This window comes from Oncorhynchus nerka, linkage group LG4 (genome assembly GCF_034236695.1).
Source record: "Oncorhynchus nerka isolate Pitt River linkage group LG4, Oner_Uvic_2.0, whole genome shotgun sequence".
Taxonomy (NCBI): Eukaryota; Metazoa; Chordata; class Actinopteri; order Salmoniformes; family Salmonidae; genus Oncorhynchus; species Oncorhynchus nerka.
In genome coordinates, this window is record NC_088399.1 from 15,165,359 (window position 1) to 15,189,506 (window position 24,148).

General features: G+C 44.6%; 1 protein-coding gene across 5 annotated transcripts in view; it reads left to right on the top strand.

Moving 5' to 3' along the window:
* The window catches only part of dennd1a (DENN/MADD domain containing 1A), a 215,850-nt gene that overhangs the window by 85,853 nt on the left and 105,849 nt on the right, over nucleotides 1-24,148 (top strand). For all 5 annotated transcript variants that reach the window (XM_065017252.1, XM_065017255.1, XM_065017253.1 and 2 more), the window contains exon 6: nucleotides 20,208-20,277. In XM_065017252.1, the coding sequence (XP_064873324.1) occupies nucleotides 20,208-20,277 (70 nt within the window). The remainder of the gene's footprint in view (nucleotides 1-20,207; nucleotides 20,278-24,148) is intronic.

Genomic DNA, 24,148 nt, shown 5'->3' on the forward strand with positions numbered 1-24,148 from the left:
TTTAAATTAGAGGTCAACCGATTAATCAGCATTATCAGCTGATTAATTCGAGCCGATTTCAAGTTTTCATAACAATCTGTCATCGGCACTTTTGGATTACATTGCACTCCACAAGGAGACTGCATGGCAGGCTGACCACCTGATATGCGAGTGCAGCAAGGAGCCAAGGTAAGTTGCTAGCTAGCATTAAACTTATCATATAAAAAACAATCAGTCTTAACATAATCACTAGTTAACTACACATGGTTGATGATATTACTTGGTTAACTAGCTTGTCCTGCGTTGCAAATAATCAATGCGGTGCCTGTTAATTTATCATCGAATCACAGCCTACTTCGCCAAACAGGTGATGATTTAACAAGCGCATTCGCGAAAGAATCACTGTCGTTGCACCAATGTACCTAACCATAAACATCAATGCCTTTATTAAAATCAATACACAAGTAGATTTTTTTAAACCTGCATATTTAGTTAAAATAAATTAATGTTAGCAGGCAATATTAACTAGGGAAATTGTGTCACTTCTCTTGAGTTCTGTGCAAGAACAGTCAGGGTATATGCAGAGGTTTGGGCCTCCTGGCTCGTGGCGAACTGTGTGAAGACCATTTCTTCCTATCAAAGACAGTAATTAATTTGCCAGAATTTTACATAATTATGACATAACATTGAAGGTTGTGCAATGTAACAGCAATATTTAGACTTATGGATGCCACCCATTCGATAAAATACGGAACGGTTCCATATTTCACTGAAAGAATAAACGTTTTGTTTTCAAAATGATTTGGATTTGACCATATTAATTTGTATTTTTTTATTTTACCTTTATTTAACTAGGAAAGTCAATTAAGAACAAATTCTTATTTCAATGACGGCCTAGGAACAGTGGGTTAACTGCCTTGTTCAGGGGCAGAACAGCAGATTTTACCTTGTCGGCTTGGGGATTCAATCTTGCAACCTTTCGGTTATTAGTCCAACGCTCTAACCACTAGGCTACCTGCCGCCCCGACCAAAGGCTTGTGTTTCTGTGTGTTTATTATATTAGAATTAAGTCTATGATTTGATATTTGACAGAGCAGTCTGACTGAGCGGTGGTAGTCAGCAGCAGGCTTGTAAGCATTCATTCAAACAGCACTTTCCTGCGTTTGCCAGCAGCTCTTCGCAATGCTTGAAGAACAGCTCTGTTTATGACTTCAAGCCTATCAACTCCCGAGATTAGGCTGGCAATACTATAGTGCCTATAAGAAGTCAATGGTATATGAAATACAAATGGTATAGAGAGAAATAGTCCTATAATTCCTATAATAACTACAAACTAACACTTCTTAACTGGGAATATTGAAGACTCATGTTAAAAGGAACCACCACCTTTCATATGTTCTCATGTTCTGAGCAAGGAACTTAAACGTTAGCTTTTTTACATGGCACATATTGCACTTTTACTTTCTTCTCCAACACTGTGTTTTGGCATTATTTAAACCAAATTGAACATGTTTCATTATTTATTTGAGACTAAATAGATGTTTTAAAAAAAATTACATTAAGTTAAAATTAAAGTGTTCATTCATTATTGTTGTAATTGTCTTATTACAAATATATATACAAATTGGCCGATTAATCGTTATTGGCCTTTTTTGGTCCTCCAATAATCGGTATCGGCGTTGAAAAATCATAATGCTAGTAAAACTAAATGCATGCTCTTCAACCGATTGCTGCCCACACCCTCCCGCCCGACTAGCATCACTACTCTGGACGGTTCTGACTTAGAATACGTGAACAACTACAAATACCTAGGTGTCTGGTTAGACTGTGAACTCTCCTTTCAGACTCACATTAAGCATCTCCATTGCAAAATTAAATCTAGAATTGGCTTCCTATTTCGCAACAAAGCCTCCTTCGCTTATGCTGCCAAACATACCCTCGCAAGACTGACTATCCTCCTGATCCTTGACTTCGGCGATGTCATTTACAAAATATCCTCCAACACTATTCAGACTGCATCCAGTTTACTATCACAGTGCCATCCGTTTTGTCGCCAATGCCCCATACACTACCCATCACTGCGACCTGTATGTTCTCGTTGGCTGGCCTTCGCTACATATTCGTCGCCAAACCCACTGGCTCCAGGTCATCTACAAGTCTTTGCTAGGTAAAGCCCCGCCTTATCTCAGCTCACTGGTCACTATAGCAGCACCCACCTGTAGCACGCGCTATCTCACTGGTTATCCCCAAAGCCAACACTTTCTTTGGCCGCCTTTCCTTCCAGTTCTCTGCTGCCAATGACTGGAGCGAATTGCAAAAATCACTGAAGCTGGAGACTTATATCTCCCTCTCTAAATTTAAGCATCAGCTCTCAGAGCAGCTTACGGATCACTGTACCTGTACACAGCCCATCTGTAAATAGCACACCCAACTACCTTATCCCCATATTGTTATTTATCTACTTGCTGTTTTGCACCCCATTATCTCTACTTGTACATCATCATCATCTGCACATCTATCACTCCAATATTAATGCTAAATTGAAATTATTTTTCCTCTATGGCCTATTATCTTACCTCCCTACTTTTCTACATTTGCACACAATGTTCATAGATTTTTTCTATTTTTCTATTGTTTTATTGACTGTACGTTTGTTTGTGTAACTCTGTTGTTGTTTTTGTCGCACTGCTTTGCTTTATCTTGGCCAGGTCGCAGTTGTAAATGAGAACTTGTTCTCAACTGGTCAACCTGGTTAAATAAAGGTAAAATAAATAAATATCCTCTTCATGTTGATTCTTGGTGGCCCAGTCACACAATGTACTCTAGAAACAGTAATAATTGAAACCCATGCATTTGTTTGAGTTTTACGTCAGAGTCAGATGGATACTGCTTTGTAGCTTTCTAACCAGCACCCTAATCCAAAATCTGAACCTTGTTTCTGGGCTTCATGGGGGTGAAACTTAGCAAAGCCATCTTTTTGTCCATACGCATGGACTGCTAGCTGTTTTGCTAATAGGATTAGCCCAATATGGAATTTGCAGATCACCTATATGACCGGGTCCTCTTTCTATTCTCTCTAATTGGAAGGTCACAGTAGTTATTTACCTGTTTGTTTGGCTAGCTCTGGTGAGTAGGCTAGCTCGCCTCACCTCAGGGAGGGCCCTATCACTTTTTCCTCTTGCTGTTTCTCTGGCTCTCTCTCTCTGTCCGTCTGTCCCACTCCCCAGAGAGAGTGCAGGGTCGTCCATTTTGTTTTAATTGAGCAGAAACATGTGAAGGGATCAGAAATATCTTGAAGGATTAGGGGGTTTGGGGGGAGAGTGCGAGAGAGGGATGAAAACGCTGAAGTCTGGGCCCACCCCCGCGGCTCACTTCATGGAGCAAAACAAGGGTGCTGCTGGGTATGAATGTAGTTAACGTGACCTCTGAACCTGCCGAACTGTTGACATGGAAAGCAGCCAGGGCCGCGTCCACAGAACGCCTTTTGTTCATCTCATTTACCCTCCCTCGTCCTCTCCTGTTTCTCCACTTTGAGGGAGGGATAGAGGGAGGGGGGTAGAGAGAGAGAGTTGGCAGCTCGGATGGGAGGAATGCGAACAGGGAGCCCCCTTTTCTTTTCCCAGGCTTTAGAAACAAGTGGTGGGCCCTCTCAGAGCAGGAACAGCATGTCCTCTCTAGCAGGTCCGCTCAGGCTCAACTCAATCGACACTGACAGGTTCCTGGCCTGGCCAGGCCAATTGGCAGGGCATGGGGGAGGGGGGCAACATGGGGCTGGCTGGCCGCATTTAGTGTTGTTGTTTGGGGGAAGGGGGGCAGTGGGGTGACTACAGGATAACAGGGGTAGTGGAGGGCACACCTGTGAGGCAACAAGGTTGATTTGATTGTGGATGTGACAGGCATGTTCATTCATTACTTTATAGATGCATTCTCTAGGTTCTTTGTTTACATTTTATTTGGTTTGATTGTTAGTCTGATTGATTATATTATTATGTGTTTATTGACCGCACCGTGTTAAATTTGAGCAAAGATTTGAGGTAAACAATTATCATCTAAACTTTGAGCATTGAATGTTAACATTAGTTCCTTGACTCCAGTGTCACTGGTTCATAAACAGAACTAGTTTGGACACTGCTATATTTTCATTAATTTCGTGCTCAGTATGTAGACTAGTTCTTCTGTGTACTAGTTGTCAAACGATGCTCTAAATCGACTAGGGCTGACCACATTTATTTGACTGGTCGCTAGATTTTTTTTGTCGAGCAGTGGCAAATAAATATAAAAAAATGATGGCACACGCGACACCTGTCTGATTCACACCTGTCTCAGTGGACTAATCCATTGCGGAAGCTGTGCGGATGGCACACGAGACACCTGTCTGATTCACACCTGTCTCAGTGGACTAATCCATTGCGGAAGCTGTGGGGATGGCACACGAGACACCTGTCTGATTCACACCTGTCTCATTGGACTAATCCATTGCGGAAGCTGTGGGGATGGCACACGAGACACCTGTCTGATTCACACCTGTCTCAGTGGACTAATCCATTGCGGAAGCTGTGGGGATGGCACACCAGTATCACCAGTAGACATTTACTGTTCATTTTCAGAATTTTTAATCTACACTGTTTGTTTGGTTACAGTCATTTCTGTTAATGCATTAAATATATTATTGTTACAGTCTTACCATTGTCATTGTAGGAGTGGACACGTTGTTTGCAGAGCGCACAACCTAGGCTACACTTGTGAGGAAAAAAAAACTTTGGGTTTATTTCATTCCATTTACGAGTTGTCAATTTATTCATTGTCTTTTGTTTGGGGCGTCCTGTCAATCTTGAGTAAGGACACACTACTGATTATGCATAGAAGTAGCCCTAGGCTACCTGGCCTGGGCGCAAATGTAGGCCTATAAATGTGCCCATCTGGGGATCTGATACGATTTCTGATCGTCTTAACTCTCTATCACTGTGGAGCTCATCAAAGTCATTTTTTCTTTGCCTCATACAGAAAGTAAACTGAAGTCTGCTTTTACATCCATTGAGAATGACAGTAGTTCCTCAGCCTATTTCCAGCTCTTTCCTTAACCACTCAGCATGAAAGGGGAAAAAAATATCATGCTCCGATCCAATGGAAACATCATAAAATGGGCGTTATACTTCTTATTCCTTGCACAAAATAGCCTACAGCTGTGTCTGTCTGTCTGGGGTTTACAGGTGCAGGAAACTGGTGAGGGCCTGATCAAGTTAATAGTTGGTAGCCAGTGTGACTTAAAGGATATTTATTTTTATCAGGATATTTTGTACCTGGGGGCTGCAATGTTTTTTTTGTTAGCTTTATGTAGGCTATTTTTACATATTGGCAATAGAAGTTACTTTTAGATTTCTATAATTTTCATTTAGATAGAATTTCGATTAACCACATGACTTTGCTTTTTAGATATGAAGAAATTAAAGTTCCATGAAAATGTGCTTATTAAAATCATAACTAGCACGCAGATCAGTAGAGATGGTACGATAACTTGGTACTCCAACTGGAAAAGGTTTTCGACCTCTGTTATGGCCTATTACCGGCAACTTTAGAAGTGTAATGGTAGAATCTGCGAAGGCCAGCAGCAGCGGGAGGAGGAGGATCCAGAACAGGCTTTATTGATATCTGGCTTCCGCTTTAGTAACTTTGAAGAATCTCATATAAAACATATTTGGATTTGTTTAACACCTTTTTGGTTACTACATGATACTACATGTGTTATTTCATAGTTTTGACGTCTTCACTATTATTCTACAATGTAGAAAATAGTAAAATAAAGAAAAACACTGAAATTAGTAAGTGTATCCAAACGTTTGACTGGTCCTGTGTATCATACACTACAGTTGAAGAACAATGGGAGAGAAATTCTGCTTTGAAAGTTGATAAACTTGTAACCCCACTTTTGAGAAAATGGCCCTTGAATAGTTGTAACACCTACTGGAGAGCTCTTTGTCTACGCCCATTCTGCATCGTTCACACCCTCTTAAGCCTTAGCCCCACCCATCTCTTTAAGGATTCACACGTGAGGCCATGTGCTAAACAGAGTGAGTACGGTAGTGTACTAAACAACCAAAGATTTCAAGACTAAAGTCTGGTTTATACTACGTCTATCGACATGTCTGTAGACAGTTGTCACAGTGACATCATGAACATTCTATTGTCGTCCGACATCAAACTTGTCCTTGTCGTTATGAAAAAGGATAAACACAAAAACGACAGGTGGTCCAAAATAGCGTAACTGGTGTAGTATTTTAACACCAATAAACCCTTCCGTTTAAAAATGTATTTAGTATACACTACCATTCAAAGGTTTGGGGTCACTTAGACATTTTCTTGTTTTTGAAAGAAAGCACATTTTTTGTCCATTAAAATAACATCAAATTGATCACAAATACAGTATACACATTGTTAATGTTGTAAATGTCAATTGTAGCTGGAAATGACTAATTGTTATGGAATATCTCCATAGGCATACAAAGGCTGATTAAAGAAGCAATAAAACTGGCCTTCTTTAGACTAGTGGGTTTGATTACAGGTTCAAAATGGCCAGAAACAAAATAACTTTCTTCTGAAACTCGTCAGTCTATTCTTGTTCTGAGAAATTAAGGCTATTCCATGTGAGAAATTGCCAAGAAACTGAAGATTTTTATATATTTTTTTAACCTTTATTTAACTAGGCAAGTCAGTTCAGAACAAATTCTTATTTTCAATGACGGCCTAGGAACAGTGGGATAACTGCCTTGTTCAGGAGCAGAACGACAGATTTGTACGTTGTCAGCTAGGGGATTTGAACTTGCAACCTTTCGGTTACTAGTCCAACACTAACCACTAGGCTACGCTGCTGCCCCGGCGATCTCGTACAACGCTGTGTACTACTCCCTTCACAGAACAGCTCAAATTGTCTCTAACCGGAATAGAAAGAGGAGTGGGAGGCCCTGGTGCACATCTGAGCAAGAGGACAAGTACATTAGAGTGTCTAGTTTGAGAAACAGATCCCTCACAAATCATGAACTGGCAACTTCATTAAATAGTACCCGCAAAACACCAGTCTCAATGTCACCAGTGAACTGGCGACTCCAGGATGCTGGCCTTCAAGGCAGAGTTCCTCTGTCCAGTGTCTTTGTTCTTTTGCCCATCTTAATCTTTTATTTGTATTGGCCAGTCTGAAGTATGGCTTTTTCTTTGCAACTCTGCCTAGAAGACCAGCATCCCGGAGTCGCCTCTTCACTGTTGACTTTGAGACGGGTGTTTTGCGGGTACTATTTAATGAAGCTGCCAGTTGACGACTTCTGAGGTGTCTGTTTCTTAAACTAGCAACGTTACGTTAGCTGGCTAGCCAGTTCAAATAATGACCATATCCTAGCTGACAACAACTTAACTTTAGCAAATTTTTATTTGTCATTACAGGAAAATAAATTCCCAACAAGATAATTATTTCCAAGTTAATGTCGAACTAATTACAGAAAATAGTTTACGGTTGTGAGTGTGACGACATAAAAGCAGGGCATTCTACCAGAGAACTTTAGAACTTGGACACTGTCTTGTTGGCTTAATGTTATATCCTGATTTTAGTTTGGTACAGGTCATGTTGTTCTTCACATTACCGTCTCTGGTAAACATACACTATATCAAATAAAATCTATGTTTATTTTTCACATGCACAGGATACAGAAGGTGTAAATGGTACAGTGAAATGGTTATTTGCATAATGGAGTCTTTTGTTTAGACATGTAGCTAGCTAAACAAACAATATCAAATAAAATCTATGTTTATTTTTCACATTCACAGGATACAGAAGGTGTAAATGGTACAGTGAAATGGTTATTTGCATAATGGAGTCTTTTGTTTAGACATGTAGCTAGCTAAACAATGAACCAAAATCCCAACTCATAACGTTACACCCATGCATGAGGCTGCAGGTAGATAATGTTGGCTAGCTAGCTAACATTAGGCTATAACTAGCAATGGCTTATTGAGATACGAATAATATTTCTACACAGATCATACATGTAATGTTAGCTAGCAAGCTTTAACTTGCAATGGAAACAACTTTCTGACTAAATTTTAAACGTATAATATCTGAAAATGTAGCTAGCTAGACTCTTACCCGTATATACATGGATGAACGCTTCTCCCTCTCTTGTCACGGATGCCATGGTTTCCCTTAGTTTGAATATGTAATCCGGAGACAGGCGTTTTATACAACAGCCTTCTGTGTGTTCTCTTTTCGACTCCGTCTGCATATTTGCAATCAAAGGCCAGAATTTTCTCCATCTCCTTAGCTATCATACTCTGCTTCCACCGGCATTCCACTGATTTAAAAACTTGATCAACTTCTTCCGTGATCGCCATTTCCGAATACTCTACAATGTCTGTTTCAATGAAGATGTTTTTACCTAAATCAGGGATTTCCTCATCGTCTCCAGAAGTGGAGAGCATTAGCAACACTTTTGCAGTTCTTCGCGGTACCTTTACCTATACATACTGAGCTGCTCATATTATAGACAGAAGCATGCTACATGGCAGGCCAATCTGAACTTATCTTTCGGCATGTTCAGCCCATCCATTATCTCAGCCAATCATGGCTAGCGGGAAGGTTCCAGTCTTTTTCGTTGGTTAAACCAACTAGGCTTGTAATTTAACAATTTTATTAATATTCACAGATGGCATACAAGTTTGTTATTAAGGCACAAGTTCACATGTTCCAGAAGGCATTTCTGCAAAAAAAAGTTGAAATGCCTCACCTGTGAAGTAGTGACGTGCGACATATGCCTAGTTTCCTGAAACCAGTCACATATGAAAAAGTATACATTTTTACATTTCATCCAATCGACCAAAAGAACAGACGACTCTCGGTCGACCAATATTTTTTGTTGTTGGGGACAGCCCTTAAAATCGACACAACCTTTTTGACGTTTCATCTCATTTATCGTATTTCCAACACTTAGCACCAAGAGGTCACGCACAATTAAGACCCCAATACAAGACCCCAACAAAAAAGAAACAAAGAACAAGAAAAAATGAAGAAAGGAAAAAGCCAATCCAATTCTGCAGACTGTTGACTAGAGACAATCCCTTAGGGAGGGGAACTCTGGGCTATAGAGTGGCCCAGCGTGTGGCACTTTCTCCGGGGCTCCTCTTCACTTCAGCTGGGGGGATTAAAGCCGCGCTAGGCCTCTGACCTTGCTTTGTTTACATCCGACACAAAAAAACGCAATCATTACAAACCCCTCTGTCTTCTTCGACACAGTAAAGGCTATGACCTGCACACACAGCGGCACCATATGTGTGCGCCGATCAGAAAATAAATCAATTGGGGGATTCGATTAGTTTACCTCAATGGGCGGCAATGGGCCCAACTGGCAGGCGGATAAGTGGAAAGCGGTACGGTTGAGAGGGTTAGAAGAGACTGAAGGAGATCGTAGAATGGTGTTTGGAGATTAAGGTGTTAATAGGGGCTGATTAAATGTGAAATGGACTGATTTGGTGAGCTATGTCCTTGGCTGAACACACAGTGTTTGCAAATGTCCACTTGAGAGCACCCAGTGTTGTGGCTGGTTATACCGGCCGGCTGGTCCCGCTGTTTAACCTCCCATTGATGGTGTTGTGGTTGGTAAAACTGTATGTGGATCCAGCAGCAGCAATACACTACCAGGGCTTACCCTAAGGTCTGATCTTTACTGTACAAGGGATGAATGGATGAGGCACTCTTGCCACAATGCAAAGCCGAGCACACACTCATGCAAACACACACACACACACACACACACACACACACACACACACACCCGCACCCGCACACTGTTGAATGCTATAGGTCTAGGGTAGAAAATCAAATCATATTTTATTTGTCCTATACACATGGTTAGCAGATGTTAATGCAAGTGTAGTCGAAATGCTTGTGCTTCTAGTTCTGACAATGCAGTAATAACCAACGAGTAATCTAAGCGAACAATTCCACATCAACTACCTTTACACACAAGTGTAAAGGGATGAAGAATATGTACATAAAAATATATGAATGAGTGATGGTACAGAATGGCATAGGCAGGATGCAGTAGATGGTATATACATATGAGATGAGTAATGTAGGATATGTAAACATAAAAGTGGCATTGTTTAAAGTGGCTAGTGATACATGTATTACATAAAGATGGCAAGATGCAGTAGATGGTATAGGGTACAGTATATACATATGAGATGAGTAATGTAGGGTATGTAAACATTATATTAAGTGGCATTGTTTAAAGTGGCTAGTGATACATTTTTACATCAATTTTTCCATTATTAAAGTGGCTGGAGTTGAGTCAGTATGTTGGCAGCAGCCACTCAATGTTAGTGGTGGCTGTTTATCAGTCTGATGGCCTTGAGATAGAAGCTGTTTTTCAGTCTCTCGGTCCCTGCTTTGATGCACCTGTACTGACCTCGCCTTCTGGATGATAGTGAGGTGAACAGGCAGTGGCTCGGGTGGTTGTTGTCCTTGATGATCTTTATGGCCTTCCTGTGACATCGGGTGCTGTAGGTGTCCTGGAGGGCAGGTAGTTTGCTCCCGGTGATGCGTTGTGCAGAACTCACAACCCTCTAGAGAGCCTTACGGTTGTGGGTGGGGCAGTTGCTATACCAGGCGGTGATACAGCCCGACAGGATGCTCTCGATTGTGCATCTGTAAAGGTTTGTGAGTGCTTCTGGTGACAAGCCGAATTTCTTCAGCCTCCTGAGATTGAAGAGGCGCTGCTGCGCCTTCTTCACAACGCTATCTGTGTGGGTGGACCAATTCAGTTTGTCCGTGATGTGTACGCCGAGGAACTTAAATTACTATCCTCTTCACTACTGTCCTGTCAATGTGGATAGGGGGGTGCTCCCTCTCCTGTTTCCCGAAGGCCACGATCATCTCCTTTGTTTTGTTGACGTTGAGTGTGAGGTTATTTTCCTGACACCACACTCCGAGGGCCCTCACCTCCTCCCTGTAGGCCGTCTCGTTGTTGTTGGTAATCAAGCCTACCACTGTAGTGTCGTCTGCAAACTTGATGATTGAGTTGGAGGCGTGCGTGGCCACGCAGTCGTGGGTGAACAGGGAGTACAGGAACGGGCTCAGAACGCACCCTTGTCCAGGTGGGTTATGACAGTGTGCAGTGTGGTTGCAAAACTGTCTCTGTGTGTGTGTGTCTCTGTCTGTCTGTCTGTCTGTCTGTCTGTCTGTCTGTCTGTCTGTCTGTCTGTCTGTCTGTCTCTGTGTCTGTGTGTCTGTGTGTGTCAGCAGCAGCAGACCTGGCTTAATAACTTCCCTTGCCCTTTACAGGCTGGGGAGGAGGGACCATAAAGGCAGAGTGGAAGGGCCATCCAGGGAAATACACAGGAGTCATTCACTCCCAGCCAATTAAAACGTTTGTTGACGTATTTATGTCCTACTTGCCCCCCACCCCTCCCGCTCACCTACTTCCCCTGCTTCCAACCTCACCCCCACATCTCGACTCTGAAGCTAAATCTTACGATTTGTGTCCGAGATTAGAGATGGGGATGTTAGATTGCCGGATGATTACCAAGGCAGTGTGTCGCTAATTCAAGGTATATCTGAAACTATCAAGTAGGGTGTTATCCCGGGATGTTAGGCTGTAAATGGTACTTATCTTTGCTTTACGTGACAAATATTTATTTACTTAACAAATATGTCATAGCAATAGATGGTACGCTTTTCAGAGTGCAAGGCTGCCATTTCATTATCTCCCTTGTAATGGGATTGAGATTGAACCACATGGACTAGTTCGACCACATGGTTTAGACAGTGAATTCCTGGCAAGCCTAAAATCTCATGACTGGTCATGAACAGCTTGCCTTACTTGCAGTTGTGGTTAGCTAATGAGTAATAAATATATTTAACAGTCACCCAAATGTCAAACAAGGCCCAATGCCAGGGAAACCTCCTGTTTCAAATTCACTTCCTGTTAAAAGGGTCCATGGTATGGAAGGATTGTATGATATACGATTTGAATATGGCTAGCTACTATAATATGTCAGGTCCCATCACTGTGCAAGATGTAAACGCCACAACTGACGGACCACTTAACTCTGAGGATTGGGTTTCATGGAAGCACTCGTCATGTCGGAAACATGTTGCGTTCCAGGTAGCCAGGCACCATCAACATTTAGCCAAGTCAGCTTGTGTGTGATAGAAGTAGCTGAGTAAGCGGAGCCCGGCTGACGGGCATCCTGCCACTAAGATACAGCCAAATGAAATTCAGTGGGTTGTTTCACACTCCTTTCTTTTTTACTGGCCCTCTAATCGGCCCCTGTTTCCGCTGCTCCCCGACACCTTCTTTAAGAAGCCCTCCTGGTATAAAGGGCCCGCTGCAAACAGAGCGACGGAGCGTCGTATATGGTCCGTTCCAAAATCCCAGTCACACAAAATGAAATAGAACTACTTAGAAACCGATGGTCCGTCGCTGCGCTCTACGTAAAGTGTGTAGCGGCCTTATAGGTCCCCTGGGGGCCCACTTCTCCTTCCGGCTGTTTTTACCCAAGCCTTTCGAGTCACTCATCCGCCTTTGTTTAACCCCTGACCCTGCGAAACAAGGCTCCGTCAAAACTTCTGAGGGGCTGGCGGCAAGGAAATGGAATAAGTGTTTGGTTACAAACGAAACAGGCACTGGCGGTACGTCATAAATCGTTGGTGCAGCAGGAGTGCCGCCACGGCCGGCCTATTGCACGAGGGCGTCGGGCTCGTAAAGTTTTAACGGGCCTGGTCTCTCTGCCGAAAGTTTTGTTTTTAAGGGGCTCAGGAGTGGTGTCTGCCGCAGAGGGGGGACAGTAGATGGCTGTTATATCGCATGTGTGAGTGTGTTTACAGGGGAGTGGGGTGTGTGTTGGGGAAGCGTGTATCTGTGTGTGCACTGCAGAGAGTATTTGTGAGTGTGTGTGTGTGCGAATATGCACAAGAATTGTCATATATACACCTGGCATACCACATTGTACCGTGTTGGCACCAATGCACTTTCAGTTTTATTCAGACTACAGGGAAATTGTAAATATGTGCTCTACAGTTTGTCTTCCCACTGGCCAATGGCCCTATGACATTGTGTGGTTATTATAAGAAAGCCCTGGGATATTGTGTGGTTATTATAAGAAAGCCCTGGGACATTGTGTGGTTATTATAAGAAAGCCCTGGGATATTGTGTGGTTATTATAAGAAAGCCCTGGGACATTGTGTGGTTATTATAAGAAAGCCCTGGGACATTGTGTGGTTATTATAAGAAAGCCCTGGTACATTGTGTAGTTATTATAAGATTGCCCTGGGACATTGTGTGGTTATTATAAGAAAGCCCTGGGACATTGTGTGGTTATTATAAGAAAGCCCTGGGACATTGTGTAGTTATTATAAGAAAGCCCTGGGACATTGTGTGGTTATTATAAGAACGCCCTGGGACATTGTGTGGTTATTATAAGAAAGCCCTGGGACATTGTGTGGTTATTGTAAGAAAGCCCTGGGACATTGTGTGGTTGTTATAAGAAAGCCCTGTCCAGAATATAGATGGAGGACTCTGAGAGCATGATAGAGATGTCACCATGCAGGCAAACCGCTGTCACAACTGCTCCCTCTCTTAGACCTTGACTCTTGACTTAATTTCTTCCTCCATGTCCTCTTCCACCTCTTCCTTGACCTCTCAAGTCATTGGAGTTCAATTCAATATTTTTTAATATCCCCTGATGTAAAATATCACAGAAGTAATGCTTAACATTCTTCTCCATCTCACCATTGACTACGAGCTGTCAATACAAGTCTTCACCCAGCACCACAACCCCAAGACAACTGCTCAGCGATCTTATGAAGGGGTATATGCTTTCTGGGTACGTGTGTTACTTTCCCCCCTTTAATCCTTCGTCAGGCATGTGTCCTTATTCCTAGGGAACACAAAAGCGTCTGCGGCTAACAAACGACGAGCAGATGCCCCAGTTCAAATGAGTCAATTAACTTCCAGCAGCACTTTAGCTTCCCTCGCATGGCATTCTTTAACACAGTTACCCATAAAGCTTAGCGAAACAGATGTTTCTCCAAATCTGGCTAGGCAAATGAAAAACGGACCTTTGGAGAAAAAGGAAGCTAATAGCAGCTAATCAAATTATATTAAAAATAAATCTTAATGGATTTTTGCAGGTTTTTTTGGAGCCTGGTGTGGGATACGTTATTATTTAACCCTGGTGGGTTACGTTATTATTTAACCCTGGTGGGTTACGTTATTATTTAACCCTGGTGGGTTACGTTATTATTTAACCCTGGTGGGTTACGTTATTATTTAACCCTGGTGGGTTACGTTATTATTTAACCCTGGTGGGTTACGTTATTATTTAACCCTGGTGGGATACGGGTTACGTTATTATTTAACCCTGGTGGGTTACGCATTATTTAACCCTGTTATTATTTAACCCTGGTGGGTTACGTTATTATTTAACCCTGGTGGGTTTTAACCCTGGTGGGTTACGTTATTATTTAACCCTGGTGGGTTACGTTATTATTTAACCCTGGTGGGTTAACCCTGTTATTATTTAACCCTGGTGGGATACGTTATTATTTAACCCTGGTGGGTTACGTTATTATTTAACCCTGGTGGGATACGTTATTATTTAACCCTGGTGGGTTACCCTGGTGGTTATTATTTAACCCTGGTGGGTTACGTTATTATTTAACCCTGGTGGGATACGTTATTATTTAACCCTGGTGGGTTAACGTTATTAACCCTGGTGGGTTAACCCTGGTGGGATACGTTATTATTTAACCCTGGTGGGTTACGTTATTATTTAACCCTGGTGGGTTACGTTATTATTTAACCCTGGTGGGTTACGTTATTATTTAACCCTGGTGGGTCAAGTTATTATTTAACCCTGGTGGGTTACGTTATTATTTAACCCTGGTGGGTTACGTTATTATTTAACCCTGGTGGGTTACGTTATTATTTAACCCTGGTGGGTTACGTTATTATTTAACCCTGGTGGGTTACGTTATTATTTAACCCTGGTGGGTTACGTTATTATTTAACCCAATTTGTAAGTCGCTCTGGATAAGAGCGTCTGCTAAATGACTTAAATGTAAATGTAAATGTAACCCTGGTGGGTTACGTTATTATTTAACCCTGGTGGGTTACGTTATTATTTAACCCTGGTGGGTTACGTTCTTATTTAACCCTGGTGGGTCACGTTATTATTTAACCCTGGTGGGTCACGTTATTATTTAACCCTGGTGGGTCACGTTATTATTTAACCCTGGTGGGTCCCTGGTGGGTCACGTTATTATTTAACCCTGGTGGGTCACGTTATTATTTAACCCTGGTGGGTCACGTTATTATATAACCCTGGTGGGTTACGTTATTATTTAACCCTGGTGGGTTACGTTATTATTTAATCAAGAGGTCATTCAGGTTTTGGGTTGAAAATGTGTCTCTGCCGTCTTTATCCTGTAGACTACCAACAAAAGCACTGAATTGAAACACAGGGGAGTGTTTTGTCTGTGGCGTATGCCGTTTGGTCTACTGTGGCATAGTGCTGTTGTCCTTCACTATCTACAAAGCAGTCTCTACAAAGTAAGCAAGCGGTTTTATTAAATCTACTCTCGCTGTGTTTTCATCAGCTGTGGTGTGTAATTATAGAAATATAAACTGATATTTCTATGCAATAAATTGACTTTGTTAAAGGCAGTTAAAATGGCTTCAGAACCATGTTATATGATCTTATACAGCGTATTACACATACACCTCCGCAGTGTCATCGGGAAGAGAAAAACATGACTTTATTCTATTTACCGTCTATTGACATGCTAATTAGACACAAATCTTTAATAAGAGGAAAGCTTCATCCTCAAGAGTCATTCGACCCCTTAGGATTCAAATCTAGCATTCATCCATCCATCCACTTTTTCCCTTATGTAGCTACCTAGCCTTCCATATAAAAGTAAATGTATGCTCCCAAAAGGACAACAAATAACGTCAAAATTATTACTTTAATTAATACAATTTTATGTTTGCGCCTCGAACAGACTTGAACGAACAACCTAGCAGCGGTTGGCTGCAAAGCTCATTGATGCTCATTGTCATACGTATCTTTTTGCAAATGCGTCACAATGTGACACGTTTAAACTGATACCCGGCTGCACATTAGGATTTGATTCCTTATATCATGCTACTCCACCACCGCTGCTTTTTGCATTCCAGTGATCATTGGCCAAACCTATCATAACCCCTCTGCATTTCTATCATGGGCCATTGTTGATGCTCTCTGACACATTAATGAGTAATGGATTCATGGCCAGGCCTCATTAAGAGGCAGTAGCTGAGGTCGGGAGGGGTGGAGGCGAGGAAAGGGAGAGATGGAGCGGAGGAGGGTGTAGAGCTTGGAATAATCCTAGCTCCCAACACTGATCCCGCTCGCAGAGTCAAGGATGTTGAGCGCTCATCTGGGCTAATGAAATGCAGAATACTAAAGAACCCGCGAGCGGCCCCCGGTACATAAACTCTGCACCCATAACAGAATCGGTTGCTGCTGTGCATGCAGGTCACATACTTACCTCGTATCCTCCATACTAAAATCCTCCCCCTTTTTCACTCAATTAAAAAATGCATGGCATATTTTAGCGTATCTTTTTATTTATTTTTATTACAAATAGACCCGACCAGAGCACCTTGCAGCTTTGTATAAAAAAAACACCTCTCCCACACTTCTATAAACAGATTCAAAAGCTGGTCGGGAACCAGGGTTAAAGCCACTGGGGAGAAAAGTATGTGTATTCCGTGTGGCTTTGGCTTGCCGTGAGAAGATCGAACCAGGCCTTTTCCCCAGACAGACACATGCGCACAGACAGGGAGGGGTTGGGAGGGGAGTGAGACACGTAGACTTGGGTAACATATCGCATCACGCCTTGGCTGCGCCAGCTAGAGACTGCTCACAGCTCTGCATGGGACGGAGGGGGGGGAGGGAGGGAGGCAGGCAGGCAACAGGAAAGGCTACTGTAGCCGTAGAAACTTCAAGAGTTCCAACTTTTCTGACTTGTTGAAAGCCTCTGTGTAGCGGAGGTGGTTTGCCGTGATGAGTAATCTCTCTTGGGATCTGCTTGAGATCTGATCCTCCCCAGAGCTAATGAGTCACACAGACTTGATTATAACTACATAGAATGCAACTGACACCTGCTAGGTCATTTAGGAATTTTTTGCAATTTAATTTTCAAGTGGGTTTTCCAGTAAAGCCGGCCTGTTGTTGTTTATAATAATGATGTATCTGATAAGGCCTTAATGCTATTAAAAACAAAAAGTGATGTTTTAAGTGGAAAGTATGAAGTCGAAAAAGAAAGGAAATGCCTATTCCACCCATGCTTTACCAAGGTTTTCCAGCACACAGCTTTGACCTACTACAGGAGCTCTGTTGATATTGTACTTCAAACTGTTTGTAGGCAGGTTGCATAGGATTCAAACCTTCTCAAACACCCCCCACAATAATCTCCGATTTAGTATTTGTTTTTAAATTGTGGGTGAACCAACAGTCTGGTTTGTCAAATTAGGTTAGAGGCTTTTCTGCTTGGTTGCTTTTATGCCAATAAACTCTGATACACTTAATGTTGCCCAGGTCTTCTCCAGCTTTTAGCGGTCAACACTACTTGTAATCGATACCAAGACAGGTACCACAGTATATCCATACTGGCAGAGCATGAAAAGAGCAAAAGTGTTGTTGTAGTTTTAAAGCCATCTCAAACTTAAGATGAGCGGATCTGCACTGCTAGATAGGCAAAACTCATTCATTCTCTGCTGTTTTCTGTATTGATAAAATCCAATGTTGCACTCTTTTCATAGAATTTAAATACAGAAATATAATCTTTGAATACGACCTGGATGAAGGCCAAAGGGGGATTAAGTACAAAGTCGTCAGGGAGACAGTTGGTGTAGGCGGTGGGATCTGGAGCGAGGGGAGGGGAACGGTGGCTGGTGGGAGAGGGGAGGGGAACGGTGGGTGGTGGGAGAGGGGAGGGTTGGTTAAGCTTGTGGCAATGTCCGCTACGGTAATGAGCAAGTCCGCCGCTGGAGAGAGCCCTTCTTGGCGGGCACATTCACGGCCGACTGCCGGTCGCAATTAAAGGCGAGGAGGAGGTGTAGCTTCGCAATCAGCCACCTCGCCAGTCGCTCCGAATGTAAATAAAAACGAGTCAAATTACCGTTGCCGGCAGCTCGCCCGTTAAACCTGTCTCCGTAATGAGGGAACTGTGACATTTCAGCGTGCCGCCAAGCCCGTCCCGGTCTCACTCGGCGAAGCAACAAGCCTCAGCCGGTGGTGTGTCTCTTGTCGAGACATTCTAATTAGGGCTGAGGACTTTTCGATGACGTCGCTCGGAGGACCGGGACGTGTGGCAGAGAGAGAGAGGGAGAGAGAGGGAGAGAGGGACGGACGGAGAGGGAGAGAGAGGGAGGGAGAGAGAGAGAGGGAGAGAGAGAGGGAGAGAGGGACGGGGAGAGAGAGGGAGAGAGAGAGGGAGAGAGGGACGGACGGAGAGGGAGAGAGAGAGAGGGGAGAGAGGGAGGGAGAGAGGGAGAGAGAGAGAGAGAGAGAGGGAGAGAGAGGGAGAGAGAGGGACGGACGGACGGAGAGGGAGAGAGAGAGAGGGAGAGAGGGACGGACGGAGAGAGAGAGAGAGAGGGAGAGAGAGGGGAGAGAGGGACGGACGGAGAGGGAGAGAGAGAGAGGGAGAGAGGGACGGACGGAGAGGGAGAGAGAGAGAGGGAGAGAGAGAGGGACGGACGGAGAGGGAGAGAGAGAGGGAGAGAGGGACGGACGGAGAGGGAGAGAGAGATGGATGCTGGCTTCTATCAGACATTTTTCGTTTACCTTTGGCTACCTCCTTCCCCTTTTTCCCTCTTCCCCTTCTCTCTTCCTCTTCTCTCTCTCTCTTCCCCTTCTCTCTTCCTCTTCCCCTTCTCTCTTCCTCTTCTCTCTTTCCTCTTCACCTACACACTCCCCTCTCTAACCCCTATACCTCTCTTCTTTCTCTCTTTTACTCGGTCACCCTCAGGGCCACAGGTGGAGATGGAGAGTATGGCTCCTGTTCTGTATTCTGGACGAGCCTGTCTCCTAAAGGATGCTCACTGAATGCTTATTGCTGGCCACGCACACGCACACACACACACACACACACACACACACACACACACACACACACACACACACACACACATTTACATTACATTTAAGTCATTTAGCAGACGCTCTTATCCAGAGCGACTTACACACACACACACACACACACACACACATCATAAGTGATCACTCGAGTAAGAGTATGATTATCCTCCATGGGGTCTTCTATTTGTGGGTCTTCAGATGGCTGTAGAGGCCGATCCGGGAGCCACATATTTTGGTGCAGTTTGGGCAGGGGTGAGTGGTGGTTGGACCTTTCAGGTATTGAGTCTCTCCTTGCGTAGCTGCTGCTTGTCCTCTGCTGGAGGTCTATATCCTGTAGTGCAGCTCCTTCTTGGATGTTGTTTCTCTACGCACACGCACGCGCACAGCTGCTGTCAGATGAATGACTCAGTGAGTGAGAACCAGACAGTGAAGAAGAACCACTGGAGAGGAGAGAACACACCACTGTTCGGTCCTCCCTCCCTTCTCTTTCATGCTTAGATATAACTGTCTTGATGACAGCTATTTCCCCTATTGTTCACATTTCTTTCCATGGTGTGGGATGGGAGCAGGGAGATGTACAAGGGATGACAATAAGTGAAATATAACCAAACAATGATGATAGGAAACATTTTATTCACCAATGACAAAAGATAAGCGCTATAATGATGTGTGAGGAAGTTGTTATAAATTCATTTATAATGCATTAGACACATCAGTTCATAGAGATTACAAATTACATACCCTACATTACTCATCGCATATGTATATACTGTACTCGATACCATCTACTGCATCTTGCCTATGCCGTTCTGTACCATCACTCATTCATATATCTTTATGTACATATTCTTTATCCCTTTACACTTGTGTGTATAAGGTAGTAGTTTTGGAATTGTTAGGTTAGATTACTCGTTGGTTATTACTGCATTGTCGGAACTAGAAGCACAAGCATTTCGCTACACTCGCATTAACATCTGCTAACCATGTGTATGTGACAAATACATTTGATTTGATTTGAGATTGTTACCCTGAAATTCTCTGTATTTATTGTATTCCAGCTATCTGCCCTGGTTTGAGGTATTCTACAAGCTGCTCAATATCCTCGCTGACTACACAATCAAAGGCCAGGTCAGTATTCTCAATGAAATCAAAATAAAAGTGGTCATTGTAGTTAGGGTGAACCTTGTTATCTACTTAGGTCACAACTGATGATGTAAAAAGGGCTTTCTAGAATAAAATACATTTGATTGAGGTAGGTATAGAGGAGATTTAGCAACTCCTGATACAAAAGCTTGTTTATTGTTAAAAGTAAAAACCTATGTGTTTCGGCTCTTCATTAGAGTAGGTAGAGGCAGAAAGAGAATTCCACTGCAGTAGAAAGACTGTCACCTTTCTTTTTCTTTGCCTGTGTCTTGGGTGACAGCCATCCCATCTAATATTACAGTGGTGTCCCCTCTGTCAGAGCTGCCACCCTACTGACAAACATCACTCTCACTCACTCACTCACTCACTCACTCACTCACTCACTCACTCACTCACTCACTCACTCACTCACTCACTCACTCACTCACTGTCTCTCCCTCCCTCTCTTTCCTCTCTCTCTTTCTGTCTGGGGACAGCTTATTTCTCACCTTTTGGAAAATGGAAAATAGATGTCAGGAGTGACATTCAACTCCTCTCATTTTCCCTTCAACTCTTTCTGCTGACTGTGTAATACAAAAAATATTAACAAACACATCACTCTCTCTGCACACGTAGGTGATACTGAAAACCAAACAACTTAAAAGCACATTGTCCAAAAGAGACTTAAATAATGATTATAGGATTCAAATCAAATTGAGCTTTATCGACAGGCATTCAGACATTTTAAGTAATGTATTCAGAGCACTTTGGCAAACATCTGTTCAAGCCTCAGCTTTACATTCTTGCTGTTTATGGTTGTCAGACAAAGCCCTATACCTGGGAGATAGCAGACACAGCCCTATACCTGGGAGATAGCAGACACAGCCCTATACCTGGGAGATAGCAGACACAGCCCTATACCTGGGAGATAGCAGACACAGCCCTATACCTGGGAGATGGCAGACACAGCCCTATACCTGGGAGATAGCAGACACAGCCCTATACCTGGAAGATAGCAGACACAGCCCTATACCTGGGAGATGGCAGACACAGCCCTATACCTGGGAGATGGCAGACACAGCCCTATACCTGGGAGATGGCAGACACAGCCCTATACCTGGGAGATGGCAGACACAGCCCTATACCTGGGAGATCAGACACAGCCCTATACCTGGGAGATGGCAGACACAGCCCTATACCTGGGAGATGGCAGACACAGCCCTATACCTGGGAGATAGCAGACCCAGCCTTATACCTGGGAGATAGCAGACCCAGCCCTATACCTGGGAGATAGACACAGCCCTAGGAGATGGCAGACAGCCCTATACCTGGGAGATAGACAGACACAGCCCTATACCTGGGAGATAGCAGACACAGCCCTATGGCACCTGGGAGATAGACAGACACATCCCTATACCTGGGAGATGGCAGACACAGCCCTATACCTGGGAGATGGCAGACAGACATCCCTATACCTGGGAGATGGCAGACACAGCCCTATACCTGGGAGATGGCAGACCCAGCCCTATACCTGGGAGATGGCAGACCCAGCCCTATACCTGGGAGATAGCAGACCCAGCCCTATACCTGGGAGATGGCAGACCCAGCCCTATACCTGGGAGATAGCAGACCCAGCCCTATACCTGGGAGATAGCAGACCCAGCCCTATACCTGGGAGATGGCAGACACAGCCCTATACCTGGGAGATGGCAGACACAGCCCTATACCTGGGAGATGGCAGACACAGCCCTATACCTGGGAGATGGCAGACACAGCCCTATACCTGGGAGATGGCAGACACAGCCCTATACCTGGGAGATGGCAGACACAGCCCTATACCTGGGAGATGGCAGACACAGCCCTATACCTGGGAGATGGCAGACACAGCCCTATTTCTGGGAGATGGCAGACACAGCCCTATACCTGGGAGATGGCAGACACAGCCCTATACCTGGGAGATAGCAGACCCAGCCTTATACCTGGGAGATAGCAGACCCAGCCCTATACCTGGGATATAGCAGACACAGCCCTATACCTGGGAGATAGCAGACACAGCCCTATACCTGGGAGATAGCAGACACAGCCCTATACCTGGGAGATAGCAGACACATCCCTATACCTGGGAGATGGCAGACACAGCCCTATACCTGGGAGATGGCAGACACATCCCTATACCTGGGAGATGGCAGACACATCCCTATACCTGGGAGGTGGCAGACCCAGCCCTATACCTGGGAGATGGCAGACCCAGCCCTATACCTGGGAGATAGCAGACTCAGCCCTATACCTGGGAGATGGCAGACCCAGCCCTATACCTGGGAGATAGCAGACCCAGCCCTATACCTGGGAGATAGCAGACCCAGCCCTATACCTGGGAGATAGCAGACCCAGCCCTATACCTGGGAGATGGCAGACACAGCCCTATACCTGGGAGATGGCAGACACAGCCCTATACCTGGGAGATGGCAGACACAGCCCTATACCTGGGAGATGGCAGACACAACCCTATACCTGGGAGATGGCAGACACAGCCCTATACCTGGGAGATGGCAGACACAGCCCTATACCTGGGAGATGGCAGACACAGCCCTATACCTGGGAGATGGCAGACACAGCCCTATTTCTGGGAGATGGCAAACACAGCCCTATACCTGGGAGATGGCAGACACAGCCCTATACCTGGGAGATGGCAGACACAGCCCTATACCTGGGAGATAGCAGACACAGCCCTACACCTGGGAGATAGCAGACACAGCCCTATACCTGGGAGATGGCAGACACAGCCCTATACCTGGGAGATGGCAGACACAGCCCTATACCTGGGGGATGGCAGACACAGCCCTATACCTGGGAGATGGCAGACACAGCCCTATACCTGGGAGATAGCAGACACAGCCCTATACCTGATAGATAGCAGACCCAGCCCTATACCTGGGAGATGGCAGACACAGCCCTATACCTGGGAGATGGCAGACACAGCCCTATACCTGGGAGATGGCAGACACATCCCTATACCTGGGATATAGCAGACCCAGCCCTATACCTGGGAGATGGCAGACCCAGCCCTATACCTGGGAGATAGCAGACCCAGCCTTATACCTGGGAGATAGCAGACACAGCCCTATTTCTGGGAGATAGCAGACACAGCCCTATACCTGGGAGATAGCAGACCCAGCCCTATACCTGGGAGATAGCAGACACAGCCCTATACCTGTGAGATAGCAGACACAGCCCTATACCTGGGAGATGGCAGACACAGCCCTATACCTGGGAGATGGCAGACACAGCCCTATACCTGGGAGATGGCAGACACAGCCCTATACCTGGGAGATGGCAGACACAGGCCTATACCTGGGAGATGGCAGACACAGCCCTATACCTGGGAGATGGCAGACACAGCCCTATACCTGGGAGATGGCAGACACAGCCCTATACCTGGGAGATGGCAGACCCAGCCTTATACCTGGGAGATGGCAGACCCAGCCCTATACCTGGGATATAGCAGACACAGCCCTATACCTGGGAGATAGCAGACACAGCCCTATACCTGGGAGATAGCAGACACAGCCCTATACCTGGGAGATAGCAGACACAGCCCTATACCTGGGAGATGGCAGACACAACCCTATACCTGGGAGATGGCAGACACATCCCTATACCTGGGAGATAGCAGACCCAGCCCTATACCTGGGAGGTAGCAGACCCAGCCCTATACCTGGGAGATGGCAGACCCAGCCCTATACCTGGGAGATAGCAGACCCAGCCCTATACCTGGGAGATGGCAGACCCAGCCCTATACCTGGGAGATGGCAGACCCAACCTTATACCTGGGAGATAGCAGACCCATCCCGATACCTGGGAGATAGCAGACCCATCC